Source organism: Hevea brasiliensis, chromosome 2 (genome assembly GCF_030052815.1).
Source record: "Hevea brasiliensis isolate MT/VB/25A 57/8 chromosome 2, ASM3005281v1, whole genome shotgun sequence".
NCBI classification, from domain to species: Eukaryota; Viridiplantae; Streptophyta; class Magnoliopsida; order Malpighiales; family Euphorbiaceae; genus Hevea; species Hevea brasiliensis.
Window position 1 is genome coordinate 100,388,735 of NC_079494.1, and position 24,104 is coordinate 100,412,838.

The 24,104-nt window shown below is 28.8% G+C and overlaps 1 protein-coding gene across 4 annotated transcripts; it reads left to right on the plus strand.

The window, feature by feature from the left end:
- Positions 1–5,371: 5,371 nt before the first annotated feature.
- LOC110633811 (uncharacterized) lies at positions 5,372–24,104 on the plus strand. 4 transcript variants are annotated; one of them, XM_021782579.2, is made up of 14 exons: positions 5,377–5,757; positions 6,403–6,505; positions 7,036–7,962; positions 8,350–8,450; positions 8,537–8,651; positions 8,891–8,968; positions 9,135–9,227; positions 11,848–11,931; positions 18,216–18,314; positions 18,798–18,860; positions 19,214–19,244; positions 20,454–20,500; positions 22,627–22,685; positions 23,783–24,104. In XM_021782579.2, the coding sequence occupies exons 2-14, from the start codon at positions 6,458–6,460 to the stop codon at positions 24,015–24,017; spliced, it is 1,980 nt and encodes a 659-aa protein (XP_021638271.2). In that variant the 5' UTR covers positions 5,377–5,757; positions 6,403–6,457; the 3' UTR covers positions 24,018–24,104. The 4 variants fall into 4 exon arrangements, with proteins under 4 accessions (XP_021638275.2, XP_021638274.2, XP_021638271.2 ...); XM_021782578.2 differs by having other exon boundaries at positions 5,377–5,640; XM_021782583.2 differs by lacking the exon at positions 19,214–19,244 and having other exon boundaries at positions 5,372–5,640; positions 23,783–23,928.

Genomic DNA, 24,104 nt, shown 5'->3' on the forward strand with positions numbered 1-24,104 from the left:
GGTAATAAGTTTAAAGGGTATTTATCTTAATTTATAATATGAGTAAACCAGCTTATAAGTTATAAAAATAAATTTACATATATATTTATAACATTTTTTGAGCTTATAAATTAAAAAAAGAATAAATTTGAGATAACTAATTTTTCATTTTTATATTTATAAGCTAGTTTAATGAAATATTTTATTATATTATTCTCTTTTAATTTTTAAAATTTCAACACACTTTTCATTTAATATTATTTTTAGTCATTTTAATAATAAATATGATTATAAGTTATTTTTTATCTAGTATATCAACTACTTATCATTTTAACTAAGCACATAACTATTTTAAATTTTAAGTGTTTATAAGCTGATTGTAAATGAGCTTATAAACTCATTTTTTCATAAAAAAAATAATATTAATTAATTTTCAATATTAAAAACTACCCTTAACTTTTTTTTTAATTTTGCTTTATTATTCATTTTATTTTTATTTTTTAAAATCTTATGCATTTTAATAAAATTAAATACTTGGTCATTGTATTTTACTTTCATTAAACTGTTTTGTTTATTCGTCAAATTTTTTATTAGTTAATGCATATCAAATTACTATTTAGTTTCTCTATTTTACTGGAAACTAATTAGTTAGAGCATATTTGATCTAACTATTAAATGCAGTTGATAGTTGTTACTGTTAGCTGATAACTAATAGCTGCTAATTGATGATAGCTGATTTATATTAAATGTTTAATAAAACTATATTTAGTTATTACCGTTGATATACAAAATGACTAATGAGGGTATATATCATATAATTTATTTATTATTAAAATAAATATAAAATTGTAAAATTATTATATTATATTATTTATTTTATTATTAAATAAATATATAATTATTAATTTAACATATTATATCATTTATTATATTATTAAAATAAAAATATAATTATTGATTTATTATATCATATTATTTATTTTATTATTGAAATAAGAAAATAATTAAATTTCAAAAAAAAAATTAAATAATTTTAAAAAATGCAATTGTAAAATAATAAAATAAATTTATTATTGATAAAAAAGATCTTACAATTTTAAGTTTTTAGAAAAAAAGCATATTTGTTCATAATAAATAAGTATTTTATATCTTATGTTATTAACAGAAAAATATTTTAACAAAATTACAATATATCAATTAAGGTATTAAGATTGTAAATAAAAAAAAAGTAAACAACATTAATAATATTAATTTTTGAGTTATAAGAAAAAGGATAATACGGTATAAATAAAAATTATAATCAAATTAACTATCAGCTAATGATAAACAAATTTAAAAATAGAGCTAATACAAACTTCAGTTAATGAGTATCATATTAGTTACTTATTAGCTATCAGCTCTATTTTTTTAAGGTTGTCAAACACTTTAGTTCACATATTTGGATGTCTATCAGCTATCAGTTGCACCCAAAGGTAAACCATATACTTCTTTAATCCCTATACTTTGAAAAATATTACTATTTAGTCTTCTATTTTAGTAAAATTAATTATTTAGTCATTATATTTAAGAACACAATATTTTAAAAATATATATTTCTGTATAAAAATAAAAATTTTGTCAAGTGGAGATTAAATTTGAATTTCCCTTTTTTTAATTGTTTAAGTATTTTTATTTAATTTCCTAAGCATCAATTTTGTGTTTTCTTTATTAAAAAATAATTTTTCTAAATTATCGCATTAATTATTTTGAGATTTAGGGGAATTAAATAATTTTTTTATGCATATAACTTGTATCAATTTATATAAAAGAAAAAAAATGAGAAAATAGTGGGAAAAGTATGAGTGTAGAGGGGAAGAAGTATGATGAGAGAGAAATAAGGAGGGTAAGACATAAATAAGGGAAAGAGAGTCGGAAAATAACATAAGAGATTAAATAATTAACTAAATTAAATTACATATATTAATTAATGTATTTTTTAAAATAAATAAATAAACTAATTAATTTTACTTAAATAAAAGACTAAAATTAATTTAACTAGTATAAAATCTTTCGATTAATAGAAAATTTAACAAAAGAACTAAATACTTTAAAGTAAAATGTTCAATTTAGTCCTCGTACTTATTGGAGAAGTTTAATTTACTTTATTTTCAATTTTTTGTCTAAATTAATTTAGAAGTTTCAATTTAAACTCAATTTAACTCAAATTAAAATTTGTAGGTTAAATTTCTTGGTTTAAATAAAAAATTAAAAAGTTTAATTTCTTAAGTTTGGTACTAATTTTTTTTTTATTTAAGTCCAAAAATTAAGAAGCTTAATTTCTTAATTTTCTTATTTTTTTGGCTAAATTAAGCTTAAATTGAAATTTTTACGTTAAATTTTACAAAAAATTAAAAATATATTAAATTAAACTTTTTCAATAAATACAGGGGTATAATTAAACTTTAAGCCAATAGTTTATACTCAACTCAACTCAACTCAACTAAGCCTTTATCCCAAAAATTTTGATCGGTCATATGAATTCTCTTTCTCCACTGTAAATGATTTTGGGTTGAATCATCGAAAATGTGTAATGCTTCTAAGTCATGTTGTACTACTTTCCTCCAAATCAGTTTAGGTCTACCCCTTTTTTTCTTTCTATCCTCTAACCTAATGTCCTTTACTTGTCTAATTGGAGCCTCCGTATGTCTACACTTCACATGGCCAAACCACCTCAATTTCCCTTCTCTCAACTTATCTTTAATTGGCACCACTCCTATATTTTCTCTAATACTCTTATTACGGACTTTATCTAGTCTAGTATGGCTACTCATCTACCTTAATGTTCTCATCTCTGCAACTCTTATCTTAGATACATACGACTCATTTGGTGCCTAATACTCACTATCATATAACATGGCCAGTCGTATGGTTGTATAGTAAAATTTTCCTTTCAACTTATTAGGAATCTTGCGATCACATAAAACTCCGTGGGACGTCTCCACTTCAACCATTCTGCTTTAATCCTATGACTAACATCCTCCTCACATTCCCCATCTACTTGAAGGACTGAGCTGAGATATTTAAAGTGATTACTTTGGGACAGTACCACTCCATCCAAACTAACTCATTCCCTATTACCAGTTTGTCATTCATTGAACTTGTAATGCATGTATTCTGTCTTCATTCTACTTAACTTAAAACCCTTTGACTCTAGAGTACTTATCCAAAGTTTTAGCTTTCTATTGACTCATTCTTGTGTCTCATATATCAGAACTATATCATCCGCAAACATCATGCACCAAGGGATACTCTCTTGTATATGTTTCGTCAATTCATCTAAAACTAATGTAAAAAGGTAAGAGCTTACAGCTGAACTTTTGTATAATCCCACTGAGATAGGAAATTGCCTTGTGTCCCCTCCCACTGTGCGCACAATAGTAGTTGTTCCTTCATACATATCTTTCAATACTTGTATGTACTTAATAGATATCCTCTTTTGTTATAACATTCTCTATAAGACATCTCTTGGAATACTATCATAAGTTTTCACCAAATCAATAAAAATTATGTGTAAATCTCTCTTCACATCTCTACATTTCTCCATCAAGCTTCTAATGAAAAAGATCGCTTTCATAGTTGAACGACCGGGCATGAAGCCAAATTGATTGGGAGAGATAGAAATGAAAGAAAAATACAATGACTAAATAATGTATTTTTTTTTAAATATATAGACCAATTAGATAGTTCCATCAAAACATATGGACTAAATTATAATTTTCCTTTATTTTTTCAAAAAATTAAATTTATTAAATATTTGAATAAAAAAGAGAATATTATTTAAATATTTTGATATAATTTAAATAAAATTTAATTATATTATAAATAGAATATTGTGAGTATTATTTTATTTTTTAGCGTTTTTATCTTGCTTTTTCTGTTTCTCATTTATTTCCTTTTATTTTTTTTTCATATAATTATACTTATTATTTACATAAAATAATATTATTTAAATATTTTCATATAATTTAAATAAAATTTAATTAAATTATTAATTGAACAATGCAAGTATATTTTACTTTTTGGCTTTTTTTTTTATCTTTTTTTTATTTTTTTATTTTTCATATAATTAATCTTATTTAACATTTACATAAAAAAGATAATATTATTTAAAAATTTTACCATTCACCATTTGATCTTGCTTTTTTATTTTTTCTTTTATTTTTTCCTTTTGCTTATGAATTATGAAAGTGCTATTTTACTTCTTGAACTTTGTGATACAATTCATGAAAATTTCTTGCAAGACTGCATCACTTTGTCTCTCTCTTTATATATATATATATATATATATATATATATATATATATATATATATATATTTCCTTTTAGCTTTTTTATTTTATTTTTTATATAATCAAATTTATTTAATATTTACATAAAATAGTATTATTTAAATATTTTTATATAATTCAAATAAAATCTATTTGAATTATACATTCATCTTTATCATACTTTAAAAACATGAATTTGTAAAATACAATTTCTATATTCATCATAAACTAAAAGTAATTTATAATGTTGTCATTAAAAAAAATGCAAATTATATTATTACAAAATTAATTTGATATATATACACACATGATCAATCTTATTTGCACATATCAAAAGTCAATTCTGAGTTACTATATTCCAACAACAATATGTAAAACTTTTGTTTTATATATATATATATATATATATATATATATATATATATATATATATATATATATATATATATATATTCCCTCTTTCTTCTTATTTCATTTAGTTGAACCCTCCAATTTTCACCTTTTAAATTCAAACAAATTTTAAGAGCTTTTTTTTTTTTAAATTATTGATAATAGGTAAAAGGCTAAAAAGGGACTTTTGTTAATTAAAATATATAAAATATATGTGTATATATAATTATTTTATTTTATTACAAAGCAAATTTACTTCCATACGAAAAATTATGATGATTTAATAAAATTTTATAATTTATTTTATATAACTTTTACAAATTAATTTTTAATAAAATAATTAATTACAAAAAATTTATTAAATTAACATAAAAATAATTATTACAAAAACTATATATAACATAATTTACTATAATAAATAAGTAATTTGCTGTTACGTATAATTTATCAATTATATTTTTTAATAAAATATTATATGCATATTTATTCTATATATTTAAAATTTTATATATTTTTTTAAATTAACAAATTATTTATAATTATATTTTTTCAAAAAAAAATAATTCAATCATTTTTAAATTTTATTAAATCATTTTTTAACAAATAATTTCTATATAATACACCAATATATATATATATATATATTGGTGTATTATATAGAAATTATATATAAGGTCACAATAGCACCTAAAAATCTGTACCAGAATTTATGCGAAAGTTACGAAAAAAGAAAAGAAAATAAGGATAATGAGATAGTTGCAGAGATTGAAGCAATTTGCTGCAAATCCAAATTTTGGTCCCACCAGGAAAAAACGAGAGGCGATGAGCAGCCAAATTGCTGAAGCTAACGGCATAGACAAGCCACACGATTCTCCTCTCACATATCTTATACGTATTGAGTATTGGACAGATGGCCATACAATAACTGATATCCACTGCTGTTTCCTGTGATTTGTATTCTCTTGTAAGAAATGGGTTCAAACCCATTAATCTTTTTTTCTTTAGATGTTAAGTTTGTATATGTTTTTAATTCTTCACTCGCAGTAGTGATTTAATTTCAAGGAATTTCCATGAAGAATTGGCTTTTAGCTTACCAAATTGAACTGGGTCTCTTTTAGTTTGGCTTAGTTTTTAATGTTGCTCTGTAATTATATCAGTGCCACTTGCTTTCTCACATTATTAAAAAAAAAAAAAGAAAAAAATCATTTGGATTACTGACGTGATCGTCTTTAATTCACTTGGTTCTGGTTTAATTTAGATTGTTTTGATCTATATACATTACTTTCTTTAAGTTCTATATTTATTACTGGTGGTAGAGTTTCAAATTTTCAGAAACAAACTAAGGAATTTTATTGACTTTGGTTTAGTTGTGCTTATTTTTATCATTCTTTTCTTTATTTCTTTCTCTTTTTTTGAATTTCTAATTCACAATGATATAAAAGGAGCAAGGCGGCGGTTATTTTATTTTGTTAAATTTTATTTTATTTTTTTGGTTGAAATGCATATTTTTGTTTGCTCTGTTGACTAGTTTTATTACATCTTTACTTCTTTTGGGCTCAAGGATTGAATCTCATGAAGTCCACTTGTAAATTGATTATATTGTTGTAAATTCAGATAGTTTCCTTTCATCATAGCTTAGTTTTGTCCAAATCATTTTACCTTCTTCCTTTCCTTTTTGGTGATTTGTTTGGTTTCACTTTGTTTACTTTATCTGGCTTTTAAGCAGAAAATGGGAGTTTTGTGAGGTATTCTTTTGGGTTTCATATTGAGTTGACACAAAAATGATGCCTGTTTGCTCAGCCACCCCATGCTGTTCTTCTCATCCTCAGGTAAGATTTCACTTCCTATGTGGCTGCTTATGGAATTTAACTTGTGTTTACTGTCAATGTTACTTAGTTTATGGTTTTATATTATTTTTACTTGAATTGCTGCTTCTAAATAAGCTAAGAAGTTGTGCATACTTGACCTAAAGCTGAATAAATCTTTAAAATTTTTTTGTTAGTTTAAGACTTTCAGAAAGTGTAAATGGGTGTTTTCTTTATGGAAGCCTAAATAAAGTAAAAATGCTTATAGTTCACTGTGGTTCTCCAAATTCTGTTCAACAATCAGTGAGAAATTTTTTAAATGTAATTTGTAATGCCATATCAATCTATGTTATATTGGCATGAAAAATTTATTGGCACCTATCTTTGGTGTTGATAATTTTTCATTTATGTGCATGTTCTTTATTAAGACCCATTCACTAAGATGTTATCTTGAGCAATAGTCCATGACAATTATTTGTCTTTTCATACTGTGCTCCACTTTCATGTATATTATTAACATTTTTTTCACAAATTTGAAATTATAAATACTGAAGATTTCATTCCACGGAGGACTGCAACTCTTTTGTCCACACCGGAATGATTCTGAATCCAGATGTATTGTGGAAGACAGAGTTGGTATGGGCTTTCCAAACGGAACTCATCGGCAAAGAATTTCCTTTGAAACTCAAGCTGCAAAATCATCTTACCCCATTTTCCATGAAAGAAATGAACTATCAGTACCCATGGAAATCACTGAAAATCCTAACTGCAGAAATGAATTAAATAACATTAAATGCAAGTTATACAATGCACTGGACCTTAAGGGTAGGGAGAAAGTGGAATATGTAGAAAGTTATAGCATATCTGATGTAAAAGAGGGACTAACGGACTTTACTGGCCAGTCAACAGAAAATGCAGATAGTTTGGCAAGACCTGTGGAACCCAATCTCATGCCAACTAGTATTATAACATCAGAGAATCCCAGCATAGAATCTGACTCCTTGGATATGGATAATGATTCGTTATCTAGTGTGAAGACTAGTTTTGATGATTTTCTTGATGGGATTAGGGACTCCATCAACACTTCTGTGAGTGAGGGAGAAAATGTTGTGAAAAGCTCACTAGATACAATTACTTCATCAATAACATCAATGACAAAAAGTGCTTCTGAAGCAGTGGATAACGCCTTGAGTGGGGTGTTTTCAGCTGTAGATCAAACTAGAGGATTGGCTGGCAATAGACTAAATAGCTTTTCAAGTGACTTGAAGGAAGCCACAAGTAAAGCAACAGTCAGTTCTGTTGATGTGTTGAGAGGCACAATTGTTGCAGTGGAGGACTTGATAGTAAAAGGGGCTTCTTTTGTTGTTTATGCTTATGGGTCTGCCAAGGGACTACTTCCTCCTGAGATCAGGGATTCACTAATTTTGTCTGAAGAAAAAGCAGTACAAATATTGAGGCCTGTTGGTACATCTTTTCAGCAGGTATTCTTATGTGGGCACACATTTTACTTTATTAGGCAAATTTTGTTAGATGATTTAATGGCAGCTGTCCATAAAGATTTCCTTTTCCCCTTTGGCACATTCATTCAATGGCAGTTTTCCATCATGATATGATTTTGCCATCTGTCTCATTGAATGAAATTAAAATAAACTCATCTCTCGCTGTCTCTTGTTTTTCTCACTCGTGCTGATTTGGACCTAGGGTAATCTTAGTAAGATTTGGCCATCAGTCAATGTTTTAGCTATGCAGAAATTTTAGTTGAAAAGTCATTGTAGAAATAACATTATTCTTGTCTTTTATAAAATATTTTGTGAACATGCTGAACCTGTCTTCAACTAATAATACTGAATTTCATACACCCCAAGCAGGTTTACGTTGCTATTGAGGAATTGGAGAAAAATTTTGGCTTTGATCCTAATGATCCAATTGTTCCATTCTTTCTTCTTGTTGGAACCTCAGCCACCCTTTGGTATGGATGTCCTTTTGTGCATTAAAGAATTTCTTCATTTAATCTGTATTAAAAATGAAACTTAAATTTTTATCAGATTTGTGCAGGGTTTTTTATTGGGTGTGGGTATATGGTGGTTACTCTGGAGATTTATCTCCTCAATTAACTTTAGAGCTTTTGAATGGGGAGGAGAATGCTGTACTCGTTGATGTTCGGCCTGAGGTAAGAGATTTTAAATTTTTCTGGCCATTTATTTTGTTCAGTTGATCATGTAAAAGTTCCATGAGAAAGCCTAAACTGAAACAAATTCTCCTATTGTTTCGAAGTTGGTTCTATTTAAGGGTTTCTCCTTTTTCAAACTATGTTCTATAATAGCTTACTTTTAAGGCTATGGCTGATGTCATCTTTTATTTTGATTTTACATGCACTGAAATTCGGGGCTGGGCATTTCCTTTGTCAAGGTTCTGAGAGAAAGAGATGGCATTCCTGATATTCGACGAGCAGCTCGGTTTCGATTTGCAAGTGTAACTCTACCAAAGGTTGGTTTACATTTAGAGTCACATATGAGGAAGGGTTAAATTTTACAACCATAATTTTACTGCTAATTTTCAAATAATCCTTTGGACTAAATAAGGCAATGAATATGTTATTGGAGTTTGGCTGGCTGTATTTCTTTTTGTAAATCTTACATTTGATTTCATCCAGGTTGATGAACCACTGCGGAAATTGTTAAAAGGTGGCAGTGACATTGACAGCACCTTAATTGCTTCAGTTATTCGGAACTTGAAAGCTGTTCAGGTATATAGCTTTGGGCTTTGACATCACTGTTCTTTTTACGTATCTTATTGTTTTGAAGCTTTCTGAAAGGTAGCAAAAGTACTTTTCCCTCCCCTTTTTGGTCTAGTGGGGATGGGGTGAGGGTGTGTGTGGAAGTCTTAGGGCTTCATCTCACCAAACTGTGTGCTGTAACCAAGTGCATGAGAAAACATTTCTAATGAATCCTTCTCTTCTTACAGAATTCCTCTCTCCATTTCATTGTCTTGTCTGAAGGGAAGGGATAACTAGATACATACTGCAACAGTCCAAATGAAATATGATGAGAACTTTTGTAGAAGGTTTAGATAATTAAAATGTTTAAAGCATCTTGGTGAAATTATTTATTCTGATACTTTTCCTTTTTGATTGGTGGTTCAAAGTATGTATGTAGTACTTTAGTGAACTAGATGATTTTGATAGGTAATATATTTGGGGCAACTTAACAATCTATATAATATATAAATATATGAAGGGAGGGGGGGGGGGGGGACATTTGCTTTACCTAAATTACTCTTCATTATTTATATTATTTACAATTATATTTTTTGTTATTTAATTTAATTTTAGAGTTTATATAAATTTAAAATTCTCATGACTTAAAATTTAATTATCTATATAGTTTTAGAGTTTATATAAATCTAAAATTCTTAATCCTACTTATATTTAAATTCTACTTAATTAAATTTTTATTATAATATAATTTAAAATGAAATTTTATAAAAATACTTTTATGATTTATATTATTTATAAAAATAGAAAGTATTTTATTTATATAAATAACTTTTTTAATGAATCTTAATGGATTTTAATCCCTATCTTAATTATAATTTTTATGGAAAAGTATTTTAATATAATAATATTTAAATATATGTAAAAAAAAATAATTTTATCAGCCAAACATATGAATTCTTTTATTAATTTTTTGAAGTTTTCTTTTGTTTTAATTTCTTATAAGTTCATTAAAAAATACTTCATATAAAATAAATTTATATTTTTAACTACTGATATATTTAAAAAATTCTTAATTATTGCATTAATATATAAGTGTGTGTGTGAAACAATGGAAAACTATAATAAAAAATTAATATTCGTTGATTTAGAAAAAAAATTTAATTATAATATGTAATATATAATAAAATTATGTGAATCTAAAATTTTTAAATAATATATAATTACGCATATAAAATAAATTATTTATATGAGAAAAAAATTGAAATAGATAAATATATATTGTTTAAAAAAATTGGGTTTAATTATAAAATTAATATAATTAATAAGATGACTAGAATTTATAATACTATTTTTTTATTTTAAAATGTACGTTAATTATTAAAAATTTAAAAATATTTATGTGTACATATAAAAAATATAATAATTTTTTAATACTATAATATTATCCTAATTTGGCAAATAGTAAATACGTATGAAAAGAATTAAGAATTATACTTTAAATATGTAAAAAAAGTCTAATTTTTATATGAATATAAACATTATATCATTTAATAAAAGTTTTATTTTTTTGGATTTAACAACTTTTTTAATTGAAATTTGGCGTTTACTTTTAGAAAAATAATTATAAAAAGTTTAATTTAAAAATACATTTTAAGTTAGTTTGATAAAATATTTTACTATAAACTAAGTAATTGTTTATATTTTTTTTACTATAATCATTCTAATTAAAAATAATAATATATTAACGTCAGTATTTTTTATTCTATTAACATAGATTTTTTTTATATAAAAAGAAAATTTAGTTATTAATTTATTAGTGTTAATATATTTGTTAATCTTATTTTAAAGTTTTTCTCCATATCATAAAAAAATATGAAATTATGTGAAATATTATATATCAAATAAAAGTTAATAATATTGATATTTATTAATATGAGTATTCACAATTAATTTTAGCAAATATAATTAAAAATAGAATTGAAAATAACTAGAAATAAAAAAGTTTAACCTTAGATGAAATTATACGACATTGAATTTATTTTACTATTATATATATAAATTCTTAAATAGGGTTTAAAAAGTTTAAATTTTTCATGTTAATTATATGTTTAATAAAAATTTTAAAATGTTAAAAGCTAATTAGTCTTACAAACTCAACACTTCATTTTGAATAAATTTAACACGAAAATATATAAATTAACAAAATAACAAATAGTTAAATTTATATATTTATAAAATACTAATTATAAAATTATATTATAATAATAAATATTTAATAGTAAATTTCACTTCTATAATTTTTTATTTTCATTGATATACTTTCGTTTTCATTAACTTAAGCTAAAAATTATAAGTGCACATACAACATACATGTTATGAAAAATAAAAAATTATTACATTATCATAATAATAATCAATACATTATAATAATATTATATTATATAAAAAAATTAATAAAAAATTTATATAAAAATGTTAAATTATGGGTACATACAATGAAGGTAGAAAATGTGCAATGCACGTTTTTAAAAAAACTAGTTTAATAAAATGAATACAGTAGGGTCCTACATTTTGCTTTTGTGAATTTCCCATGTTCGAATCTGGCTTTTAGAATGTTGTCTCAAAATTTTGTTTTTTCTAAAACTTTTAGGACAGTTCCAAGGTCATAGTTATGGATGCTGATGGTACTTCTTCAAAAGGCATTGCAAGATCCTTGAGAAAACTTGGGGTTAAGGCAAGTATTTCCAAGTCTCTACTCTTCTTTTATTAAATAAGTAAGTAAGCATTTAGGTGAGTGAGTCTCAAACAAGAAAAGGAGATGGTTAATTCCTCTTATTTTACCATCATTCTGTGTGCTTTCTGATCTAGAACATGATTGAAACTTCATTAAGTAGTTAAAATGGTTTTAGCTAGATGTTTAATAGACCTGGGAATGAATTACTTAAATAACTCTAACATGCCTTATGTTTCTAACAGGTATTTCTTTTAGGCCAAACCTATTACACATGACATGATGCATACAAGGGTTATTCAAGATATTTACACAAGAAATATAAAGACAAGAAAGATGAAAAATAAATGAAATACAGAGAAAGGAAAACATAACATAACAAATATAATAGGGTGGGGATTGAAAGAAACAGCATGTGTCCTAAAGTTAAGTTATTCTAAATCAGTGAATGGGAGTGAAGAGTAAATGGTATTTGTGACTTAGAACTTACAGAATTAAGATTGTAATGACACCAGTTCAACCTTTCAATTGCAATCCCCTCATTATTGAAAAAAGTGATTCTTTTGTTCCATCTAAAGGCAACATAACATACAAAAGAGCACTCTCCAAGCCAAGTGTGATCTCTTTCTAAGTCACCATTCCCAACTTGTAGATAATTGTAGCTGATTCAATTATAAACCAAACAACCCAAAAGAAAAATAACAAAAACAATGCTTATGATTCCTCTGCCATAGGAGCTGAAGCAATAGATCAGTAACTGTTTTGTCATGCAAAAATAGCACTAACTCCTTTACCTAAATAGTTTTTATGAGGTTGTCTGTGGTGAGTCTTTTATCAAGGGTTGGTGTTTTCAACCTAGAAATAGCTACTTTGGTTGTTGTTGATGCATCAACAAACATGTACTTTTCCTAGGATAAACATTGCTTCAAGTAACATCCAAAACACATAAAAAACACTTAATGTCACATTTACTATTAGCAATGAAATTTTTCACAATATATCATTGGTGGTAGAAACCCTGTATACAAGCATTTTATAAGTATTTGAGCTTTCTTTATGGTTTTGTGCCACTTGATGTTCACTCTCTTTTAGCTGAGATTCCTGAGGATTATTTTTTTATTTTTTTAATCCATAGTCATTAGTAACAGATGAAAGAATATCAATCTGAAGTCTCAACTTTAATCAGGCAAAGTAGTCTTAATATTTTTTTAATGCATTCGTAATATTATTAATCCAACCAATGTTATTAAACCCAGCTCGGAGGTTGACCCAACAAAGTGAATGGGTTGATGGGTCAATGGTTCAACCAGTGATTCATTAAAAAATTAATTAAATATATATAAATTAATTAAGAATTAATTAAATATGACATTAAAATAAATAAAATTAATTAATTAAATTTTAAATTATTTAAAATCAAACTTTAACATTTATTAATTTATATTTACATAAATTTTAGTAGTATTTTTAAATTTCATATAAATGTATTCAAGTAATATAATACGTAAAAAATTATCTTTTTAATATTTATGAAATATTAAGTATAAGTTAAACAAAAAAAAAAACAAATTACTTTTTAAAATTTAAATATATATACTCAACTCAACTCAATTAAGCCTTTATCCCAAAAATTTGGGGTCGGCTATATGGATTCGCTTTTTCCACTCTGAACGATTTTGGGTTAAATCCTCAGAAATGTGTAATGCTTCTAAGTCATGTTGTACTACTCTCCTCCAAGTCAATTTAGGCCTACCCCTTTTTTTCTTTCTATCCTCTAACCTAATGTGCTCTACTTGTCTAACTGGAGCCTCCGTATGTCTACGCTTCACATGACCAAACCACCTTAATCTCCCTTCTCTCAACTTATCTTCAATTGGCACCACTCCTACCTTTTTTCTAATACTTTCATTACGGACTTTATCTAGTCTAGTATGGCCACTCATCCACCTTAACATTCTCATCTCTGCAACTCTTATCTTAGATGCATACGACTCTTTCAGTACCCAACACTCACTACCATATAACATAGCCGTATGGTCATGCGGTAAAATTTTCCTTTTAATTTATTGAGAATCTTACGATCACATAAAACTCCCGTGGCACGTCTCCATTTCAACCATCCGGCTTTAATCCTATGACTAACATCCTCCTCACATCCCCCATCTACTTGAAGGACTGAACCTAGATATTTAAAGTGATTACTTTGGAACAGTACCACTCCATTCAAACTAACTCCTTCCCTATCACCAGTTTGGCCTTCACTGAACTTGCAACATGTATTCTGTCTTCGTTCTACTTAACTTAAAACCCTTTGACTCTATAGTACTTCTCCAAAGTTCTAGCTTCCTATTGACTCCTTCTCGTGTCTCATCTATCAAAACAATATCATCCGCAAACATCATGCACCAAGGAATTCTCTCTTGTATATGTTTCGTCAGTTCATCTAAAACTAATGTAAAAAGGTAAGGGCTTATGGCTGATCCTTGGTGTAATCCAATTGAGATCGAAAAATCTCTTGTGTCCCCTCCGCACAATAGTAGTTGCTCCTTCATACATATCTTTCAATACTTGTATGTACCTAATAGATACCCTCTTTTGTTCTAACACATTCCATAAGACTTCTCTTGGAACACTATCATAAGCCTTCTCCAAATCAATAAAAACCATGTGTAGATTTTTCTTCACATCTCTATATTTCTCCATCAAGCTTCTAATGAGAAAGATCGCTTCCATAGTTGAACGACCGGGCATGAAACCAAATTGATTGAGAGAGATAGAAGTATCATGACGTAGTCGATGCTCCACAATTCTCTCCCACAACTTCATAGTATGGCTCATGAGTTTAATTCCCCTATAGTTTGAGCAACTCTGTATGTCTCCCTTATTTTTAAAAATAGGTACTAAAATACTCTTCCTCCATTCATCAGGCATTTTCTTTGAGTTTAGAATCTTATTAAATAATTTAGTTAATCATGCCACTCCCATATCTCCCAAATGCTTTCACACTTCAATTGGTATTTCATCGGATCCACAGGTTTTACCCACTTTCATTTTCTTAAGTGCTTCATTTACTTCTAAAGATCTAATCCTTCTAGTATAATTTACATTCTTTTTTATTATTCTATAATCTATATTCACGCTATTTCCATTTTGACTATTATTAAAAAGATCATTAAAATAATTTCTCCATCTTTCTTTAATGTCCTCATCTTTCACCAACACTTTTCCTTCTTTATCCTTAATGCACCTAACTTGATTGAGATCTTGACATTTCCTTTCTCTACTCCTTGCTAATCTATAAATATCTTTTTCCCCTTCTTTAGTTCCAAGTTTCTCATATAACTTTTCAAAGGCCTGTGCTCTTGCTTGACTAACTGCCTTTTTTGCCTCTTTTTTTGTTATCTTGTATTGTTCATATGCCTCATTATTATCACATTTAGGTAATTTCTTATACCATTCCCTTTTTCTCTTTACTGCCTTTTGTACTTCCTCATTCCACCACCATCTCTCTTTTGAGGGTGGTCCATGTCCTTTAGACTCTCCAAGTACTTTTCTAGCTACTTCTCTAATCTTTGATGCCATCTGTATCCACATATCATTGGCCTCCATATTTAGCTTCCATACTTCGGACTCGAGAAGCTCATTTTTGAACTTCACTTGCTTTACTCCTTTGAACTCCCACCACTTTGTTCGAGCTACACTATTTCTTCTGACCTTACTTGAATTGTTCCTAAACTTGACATCCAAGACCACCAACCTATGTTGACTTGTTAAAGCCTCTCCTGGAATGACCTTGCAATCCTTGCATAGAGCTCTATTTGTCTTCCTGGTTAAGAGGAAGTCGATTTGGCTTCTATGTTGTCCACTTTTGAAAGTCACTAAATGTGACTCTCTTTTTATAAAGTAGGTATTTGCTAGTATTAGGTCGTATGCCATAGCAAAATCCAGGATGCTTTTTCCCTCCTCAGTTCGGTTGTCAAAACCAAAACCTCTATGAACATTCTCATAACCTTGTCTATCACTTCCTACATGTCCATTCAAATCTCCACCAATGAAAACATTCTCTTCATTCGGTATGCTTTGTATTAAATCATCTATATCTTCCCAAAACCTTTGTTTACTCTCACTTTCTAGTCCTATTTGTGGGGCATAAGCACTAACTATATTTATTGTTTCTCCTTCTAGTACTAGCTTTACTAGTATAATTCTATCTCCTACTCTTTTCACAGCTACTACTGCGCCTTTCAATGTTCTGTCTATGATTATACCCACTCCGTTCTTGTTTCTCTCCTTTCCGGTAAACCACAATTTGTACCCTGAATTATCCACTTTTTTATTTTTCTCTCCTACCCATTTAGTCTCCTGAATGCAAGCAATATTCACCCTTCTCCTTTCCAAGGTATCCACAAGCTCCATTAATTTTCCTGTAAGTGATCCAACATTCCAAGTACCAACCCTGATTCTCCTCCTATCCTGTTCCTTCCTAATTGGTCTCCTTCTATGATATCTTGTATTGTTTTCTATGTCTATCTTGTGTTCTGTTCCACTATTTGTTCTACTATCTGTCCTATGGACTAACTTCTTTACCTACACTCGTCCATGATGTGGGAACCCTTGCTCACTTAACACCACACCCGGGCGCCGGCATGGCGCGTCGCTTTCGGTGAACGCCCTACACCCTTGCATATTTATCACTACACCCGGGCTCCGATGTAGCGCGTCGTTAGTAGAGGACGCCCCAACGTTTATATCTTTTGAATCCATATTATAGGGTGTGACGAAATATTTACGCTGGTTGTCACCTATCGCAACCCTCCTCCTTTATCCGAGTTTGGGACCGGCTAAGCACAAACTACTTAGGCGGAGTTAAAATTTAAATATATATACATGCACTTAACTTCCAAGCTAGTTCAATTGGTTTTGATTTTAAAGACTTTTAGTGAGGTTTTGAGTTCAATTCTTCTTGCCAACACTACAAAAAAGAATATTGATTCTTGTTAAGATATGTATCATAAATAGTTAGGATATGTGTATCTGTAGTGATTGTGTAAATATATTTAGGTGCTAGAATCGTGGCTATAATTACGTATTTAATTAGGGTTGTATTTTCTATTTAATTGTCCTGTACAAATTATAAATTGATACCATTGGCTTGAGGGAATAGTCAAGCTCTTTAATCATTCTCAATATTCTTCTTCTGTTCTATTTTCTCACATGGTATCAGAGCCCTCGATAGGTCTGATTTGAAATCTGAAACAAAGTCCTCATAGGGAGGAACTTTCCCTCTTTTCCGGTCACTATTTGGGAGTCCGTGGCTGTCACAGCCTAGCCTAGTGAATTACCCAGCCCAGGATCAGCCTCAACCACGCTGGTCCCATCACCTGTTTCTCACTTTTTTTTGTCACTACCTCTTCATACAGTAGGCTTTTCTGACGTATTTCTGAGCAATATTTCAGTGTGCTTCTCTTGCCAACATGTCTGAGATTGAGGAGTCCTCCAATACAGCCCCAACACAGGTTCTGAGATTCTCAAACCCATATTTTCTTCCATTGGTAATTCACCAGCTATTACTATAGATACACATATCCTAGCTATTTATGGTACATATCTTAACAATTCTATTGACTAATTGAACTAACCAGGTCACACTGGTTCATTGGTTCAATCACCAGGTCAATCGGGTAACATCGGGTTGGTTCTTTATCTTGTTTAATTACAAACCCGAACCAATATGAGGATCGGTTCACCGGTTCGGTCCGGGTTTAATAACTATGAGTTTAACAATGTAATTGCAAGTAAATTTCAAAGGAGTCGGATCAATTTATATCTCCAAATATATTTTTGATTACTTTGTAAAATTGATTGCTAGAGAAAACCCCATTTTTCATTCAAGTGATTCTTGAGATAGGTTCAGCATGAGAGTGTTGTCTTAGGTTCTAGATTATATAGAGTAATACTTTTCATCTAGCATATGTCTTGACCTTCTTGGGTAAGTAGGAATAACTAAATGTTCAATCTCCTTTTAGTTTGGATTAGTAATCTATGTTGTCTTGTTGAATGAATATGGGGTGGTAATTGCAGCTGTGGATGTTTGTGTATATGGCTTATGAAGTGAAACTCTACACCCTTTAATACAAGATATAACAGTAGAATAATAATCTGGCTAGAGAAGTTAGTATAGTGAGACCTAAATAGCCAAGAAAATTGTCCACTTTCATGTCGTTAAGCTGGATCTGCAGGAAAAAGAAGTACATTGCTAATTCTTTGGTTAATATTGTCCATGACAGAGACCGTACTTGGTCCAGGGTGGCTTCCAGTCCTGGGTGAAACAAGGTCTTCGAATCAAGGAACTTAAACCTGAGACAGCACTAACCTTACTGAATGAGGTATTTATTGCATTGCAATTGCATATCCTCTTTGATTACAGTTCCACATAATGATCATTTATCAATTTTCAAAGGATTATAACACATGCTATATATGACATCACATGCGCACTTCATCAGGTTGGACACCTGATCTCACGTCTACATGGATAATATGTAAATTTCAAACTGTCTGTAAGTCTTATGATCATTCAGAAAGCTCATTGAATTTGAAAGTTGTTCAATTATATCAAAACAAGCTTACTTCTTGGATAAGGAAACCATCTGGCAGAAAAAAGGTTGTTTTCCTGTAAATAGAATGTCATAACCATGGGGTTAAACCTAATTTAACCTGTTGCTAACAGTGGCCACTCTTTATTTGATATAATTTTCTAATATGTGCCATTCTTTTTTTTGATTTCGATACAAGTTGGTTCTTGCCTTTTTCTAGAGTTGAATCTGAGTTTTTGCCATGCAATTACTAGAAATTGTGATAATTTTCAGGAAGCCGAGGCAATCCTAGAAGATCTTAGTGCTTCTCCAGTGCAAGTCCTTGGGTATGGTGTGGTAAGACTCAGGATACTGTTAAAGCACTATGATTAGCAATCTCCTATGATGTATCATGCACATAAAAGAGTTGCAACATGTTTTTCTGGCAGTTCTGTTCATGTGATAGAGAAATATAAGGGTATTAGTTGTTCTTTTTCTTTCCAATGAGTTCTTCTGTATGGTCTAGAGACATGCTTACATCAATTTTAGATTTTTCTCCTGGTAGATCTGTTCTTTAAGTAACTAAAAGCAGATTGGATCTAATCTGTATATTGTTTATATCATTAATCTATATTTTGAAATAGTTACTTGCTCATCATGCAAATCTCTAGTGCAGTTTTCTCTTATAGATGTATTTATTTTATGGACAGGGTTCTGTTGCGGCATTGTATGCATTAATAGGTGTGTATTTTTTTTTCCTTTATATATATATATATATATTCTAAATTAGAATTAGAATTAAAAAGAAACTGAACAAGCGACCAAACTGCTCTTTGATGTCTAAATGCATGCCAATGTGTATGTTGCCTTCCTTCCTAACTTCTTCGGTGCAGTTAATATCTATAGTAATTTTTTATCACTTTCAAATAGTTCCTATTAGTCATTAAGATTTGCTCATATTTATAGGAGAGTATGTTGTGGAGATATATTTCTTTTTGGTGTGGTTTAAAAATTGAAAGAAGTATAAATGTCATCATGTGTCTTGTCATGCTGACCAACAGCAATAGATATGAAAAGTTCATTTATTGTGGACAATGTTGCTAATGTATTCTCCAGAACCAAATTTTGAGCAGGAAAATAACTTTTCCTCAACAACTGGGGTGTTGACTACTGTTTCCTAGTAATGTTAAATAAATGTAGCAGGAAATGAATATTCCTAGGTTGGGCTATGCTGATCAGATGGCCTATTTGCTGTATGCCTAAAACACAAAAACATTTTTCTGGGGTAAAAATGTGGCAATTTGTTGTCCAAGCAAGGATGAATTTAAGAACTATTTTTTTCTTGTTTCTTGGGTTTGCGATGGAAAAATTATAAGTAATATTATAAATGACTTTATTTTGGAAAATTTTTCGTTGTGGTATGGAGAAAATTTCTTTCAACCAGCTGCAGTTTTGCAACTTTGTTACTGTGCCTCTATCACATTCTTAATTTGTCCCTTCTATGTAGAAGCAAAAGACAATCAACTCTAAGTTAATTTACTTTTCGAAATGTTTTTGAAATCCCATAAACCAATTCAATTGCGATTTCTTGTGATATTCTTGACCATATGTTGGAGGTGAAATAATGATGCCCTTGATTACTTACTGCAGCTTAACTCAAAAAGTTTATCAATTGACTTCAAATACTTAGACTGAGAAAGCCTATAGATACAAGGCTTAATTGGTCAAATGGTTAAGTGCTAGTCATTCTTGGTTGGATATTCATTTTGCTTTTCTCAATTTCTGACTTTCCTTTTTCTCTCTAGTCTGTACAGAACAATTTCCCAAAATCTACTTTCGTTCTTTCTTTTTTTTTTTATTCAATATTTCATTTCTATAGGCTTTGTTCCTCCAAATTTCTTTGGTTTTTTGCCTAGCCTTCTTGCCAACTAAGTATAGATTTTATTTCAGAGTGGGAGAAGACCTTACAGCTTATTGGTGTTGTTGGCCTCACTCAGGTATTTATTCTTCTCTCTTAGTAGTGCACTGTTCAAAGTTTATATTTTTTATATTGGTTTCATCCCTTTTTGTTTGGGCTTGATATCTCATAATTGTTAAATATTAGAGATCATGAGTTTTCATGTGATAAACAATTTGGCTAGACCATGAGCAATGGCTAAAGCTTAACACAGTATTTAATTGGAGAACAAAGCAGGGCTGTAATAATTCACAAATCCATTGATTTATGTTGTTTCCAAAATTGTGTATTAAATTTGGGATGGTAAAGATGGTTATAATTGTTTGTCATTTATTTCCATATTGCCTAAATATACAAATTTTCTGCTGAACTCTTTGAAATATCTAATATAGACTTGACCTTTTATTTCAACAGTTCAACCTATAGCACTCTTAAAATTTTATTTTGACATGTTGCACCTTAAGTTGTTCTAAATGACCTTGCAAATCTTGCCTATTAAATACAAAAGTAAAAGTTCAATGATGCAATTGATTAAAAAAAAAAAAAAGTTTAATGGTGTAACATGTCAAAATAGATAATCGAATTTAGGTACAAGTGATCATAATTCAGTTAACCAAACCTTTTGGCTTTTTCTGAATCGAACCATTAATAGTGGTTAATAAGTTGTTTGTAGTCTAATTCAGTTTGATTTTCAGCCATTTTTAGCAAGTAAAATTCAATTTAGAATATTTAATTTAAATTTCACCAAAAAATCTTTCATGATGGTCACTCCTGCCCCCTATATAAAAGCTAATCTAATATTGAAATATATTACTTTTTGTCCCCCCTCAATTTTTTTTTTTAAATTAGATATACTATAACTATAATACATTGACTATATAATAATAATAATAATAATAATAATAATAATAATAATAATATATTTATGGAGTTAAGATATTATTATGCTAAAAAATATTTTAGAAGTGAATAAAATAATAATAATAATAATAATTAAATAATATAAAGTGTGAATATCTATTTAAAATACTCTATAAATAAAAAATATTAAAAATAAGTATATATAAAAAAGACTAGGAAACGACGAGAAAAAAATAAAATTAAAATAATGCATGCTTTAAAATCTGTGTAGATCTATGTACTTCTTTGTTAAATCAAATTGCTTATTGGTTAAGGTACTTGATATGTGGTCTTTCTTTACTTGATTTGCTTCTTAATCCAATTATTAATTCTTATCATTTGTTTATTAGCAAAATTAAAGATGAATTCCCGCTTGATTGCTTGTTGCTATCTATTTAAAAAAAAAATTTTAAAAAATTTACTATATATTCACTTGTAGATGATTTTCATGACATAAAAGAGCAACGCGTTCTTTTTTAATATGTTACATATGATAATAGTGGTAGATTGTTGGGAAATTTTGATGTCATATTATTCGATGCTGGGAATTGGTTAGAATTTGGTATATGGTTATTTTGGATTGTAAATCTTTGTATCTCAAGGTTCTAACGTGTTTTGTGTTGAGTTAAGCGACAAACTAATAAGACTGTTCATGGTTTGACTTGGGCGGCTTTATTACCTGCTATTCTCACATTTTAGTAAGAGTACCTTTGAATTTTGGATCCTTTCCATAATTAAGTTTGCATCCGCCCCTGAGTATGTGTAAAAGTATTTTATCACTATCATTATAAATTTTTTTAATTAATTGTATTAATATGTTAAAGGTATAAATTTACAAGGATCTATGGTTTGATAAAAAATTTGTACTACTAAAAGTATTTACATCTAATAATTGTGAATGATATGACGATTTTGGTTTGGTTAACCATTGGTTTTATAAATTAAAAATCATAATTTAGTTCATCAACTCAATTAACTAATTTTTCATATTGGTTTTAAGTTTTTGGGATTTTTTTTAGCTCAACCCCAGAGTTAGGGGTGTAAAAAACTGTTCAATTAGTTGAAGGTAAATTTCTATGTATGAAGCCTTTCCATGTTCCTACTTGAAGCTTGATGCTAGATGCTTTATCTAAGTTTTCCGCCTTGTTTGTAAATGGGAGCTCTAATTTTCATGTATAACATGTTGGAGTAATAATTTATGATATGCTGAATTTATTTTTAGTGATTCCTGACTTTCCTAATTCTTGGTTCTTCATACTCCACCAGAGTATTTTTCGACGAGTTGCTTCATATGAGGGCCCTGAGGATTTTAGAAAAGATGTGAGGTAAAATCTGCTCCATTAGTCTTTTGTATTTATGCTACCATTTGTGAACAAATTCAATACACCGACAAATCTAGAATTAAAATTTTGGAGGGGCCAAAGTATAAATAAGAAATACATATGCAAAAATATACGAGTATTATATCATAAAAATAAAAATAATATATAAAAAATCTTAAAAATCCTTAGAATAAGTGACATATATTTAGTAAACTAACAATAAAAAGATCAATTAGAGAATTAAAAGGATTGAAAACAGATTAAAATGCGCAAAATTAGTAATTAAATGACTTATGTATTATTCATTTAATAATAAAACAAATTTTTTTTTTTATTTGGGAGGGGCTGATTTCAAAAAAATTATTAATAATTTGATTTTATTTTTGTTAATCATATCTTAAATTATTATTTCTTTTAAGCTTGGGGGGCCAAGGCCCCTATCGCCTCCCTGGATTTATCTATGATTCAGTATAAGTTTGCATTTCATACCCTTGCTCATAAACAAGGTTTGTACCCATTGACATCGCCTTTTCTGTTCCCTTACCTTAATTTTATGTAAAAATTGCAATATGGTTTTCACCATGATGATGATGATGATGATGATAAAGAATTGTATAAAATATACGTTGCAATGACAGCACCAAACTAGAGAGGAGGGGGGAGGGCAATGAATATTAATTTTAAGTCTCTCCTATAAAAATGAGGATGACTGTGGGGATGGGGGAAAATTTTCTGCCCATTAGGGGGGCACATGGAAAGGACAGGCTGGGGAATGGCTCCTTATCTCTATAACTCTATTGCCATTCCTAAGTCGCATAAATGCATTTTTGAATGGCTATTAGAATTCAGATCTTGATCCTTTCAGCACTCCAAAGTCATGTTGATTAGTTTAGGCCATGTTTCAGTCACTGTGATTGATATTTAAACCAGTTATTACACTAACATCAACATTCTTATACCTCTACTAGTCATTTTTATTAAGTATTTATTGATTTTGATGTTGGATTCATTTTTCCAGTAGTATGACCAAGTTTTTGGGTTGCCCAAATATCAGTTATTAGGATTCTTTTTCTATTTATTTATTCATTTATTGTTGGAAGGTTGTTGCTTGCTCCTGTAAGAATTGGAGCTCAGGCATTTTCATGGGTTGCTGGAAAACTAGAAACCAGCGGCATTGGACTCCCAACGTCACCTTCATCGTCAGATGTTCAAACCCGGGTGCTGCAAGCTGCTGCAAAGCATGAATCTCAACCATCTGATACTGAAGAAGTTCAGAAACCATCCTCTGAATCAGTGGCTCCAATAAATGAGAATGTAGATTTTTCAGAAGCATAGGCATTATAATTTACCTTGAATTATCATTCCTATATTTGAGAATTTAACTAATCTATACAATATATAAAGAGTAATACGTAATAACCA

Excerpts from the sequence above, each read along its gene's own strand:
- LOC110633811 (XM_021782579.2), top strand. The coding sequence starts at position 6,458 with ATGATGCCTGTTTGCTCAGCCACCCCATGCTGTTCTTCTCATCCTCAG. Across the intron at positions 7,963-8,349 it reads TTGGTACATCTTTTCAGCAG|GTTTACGTTGCTATTGAGGA; the intron begins GTATTCTTATGT and ends CACCCCAAGCAG. Across the intron at positions 18,315-18,797 it reads CACTAACCTTACTGAATGAG|GAAGCCGAGGCAATCCTAGA; the intron begins GTATTTATTGCA and ends GATAATTTTCAG.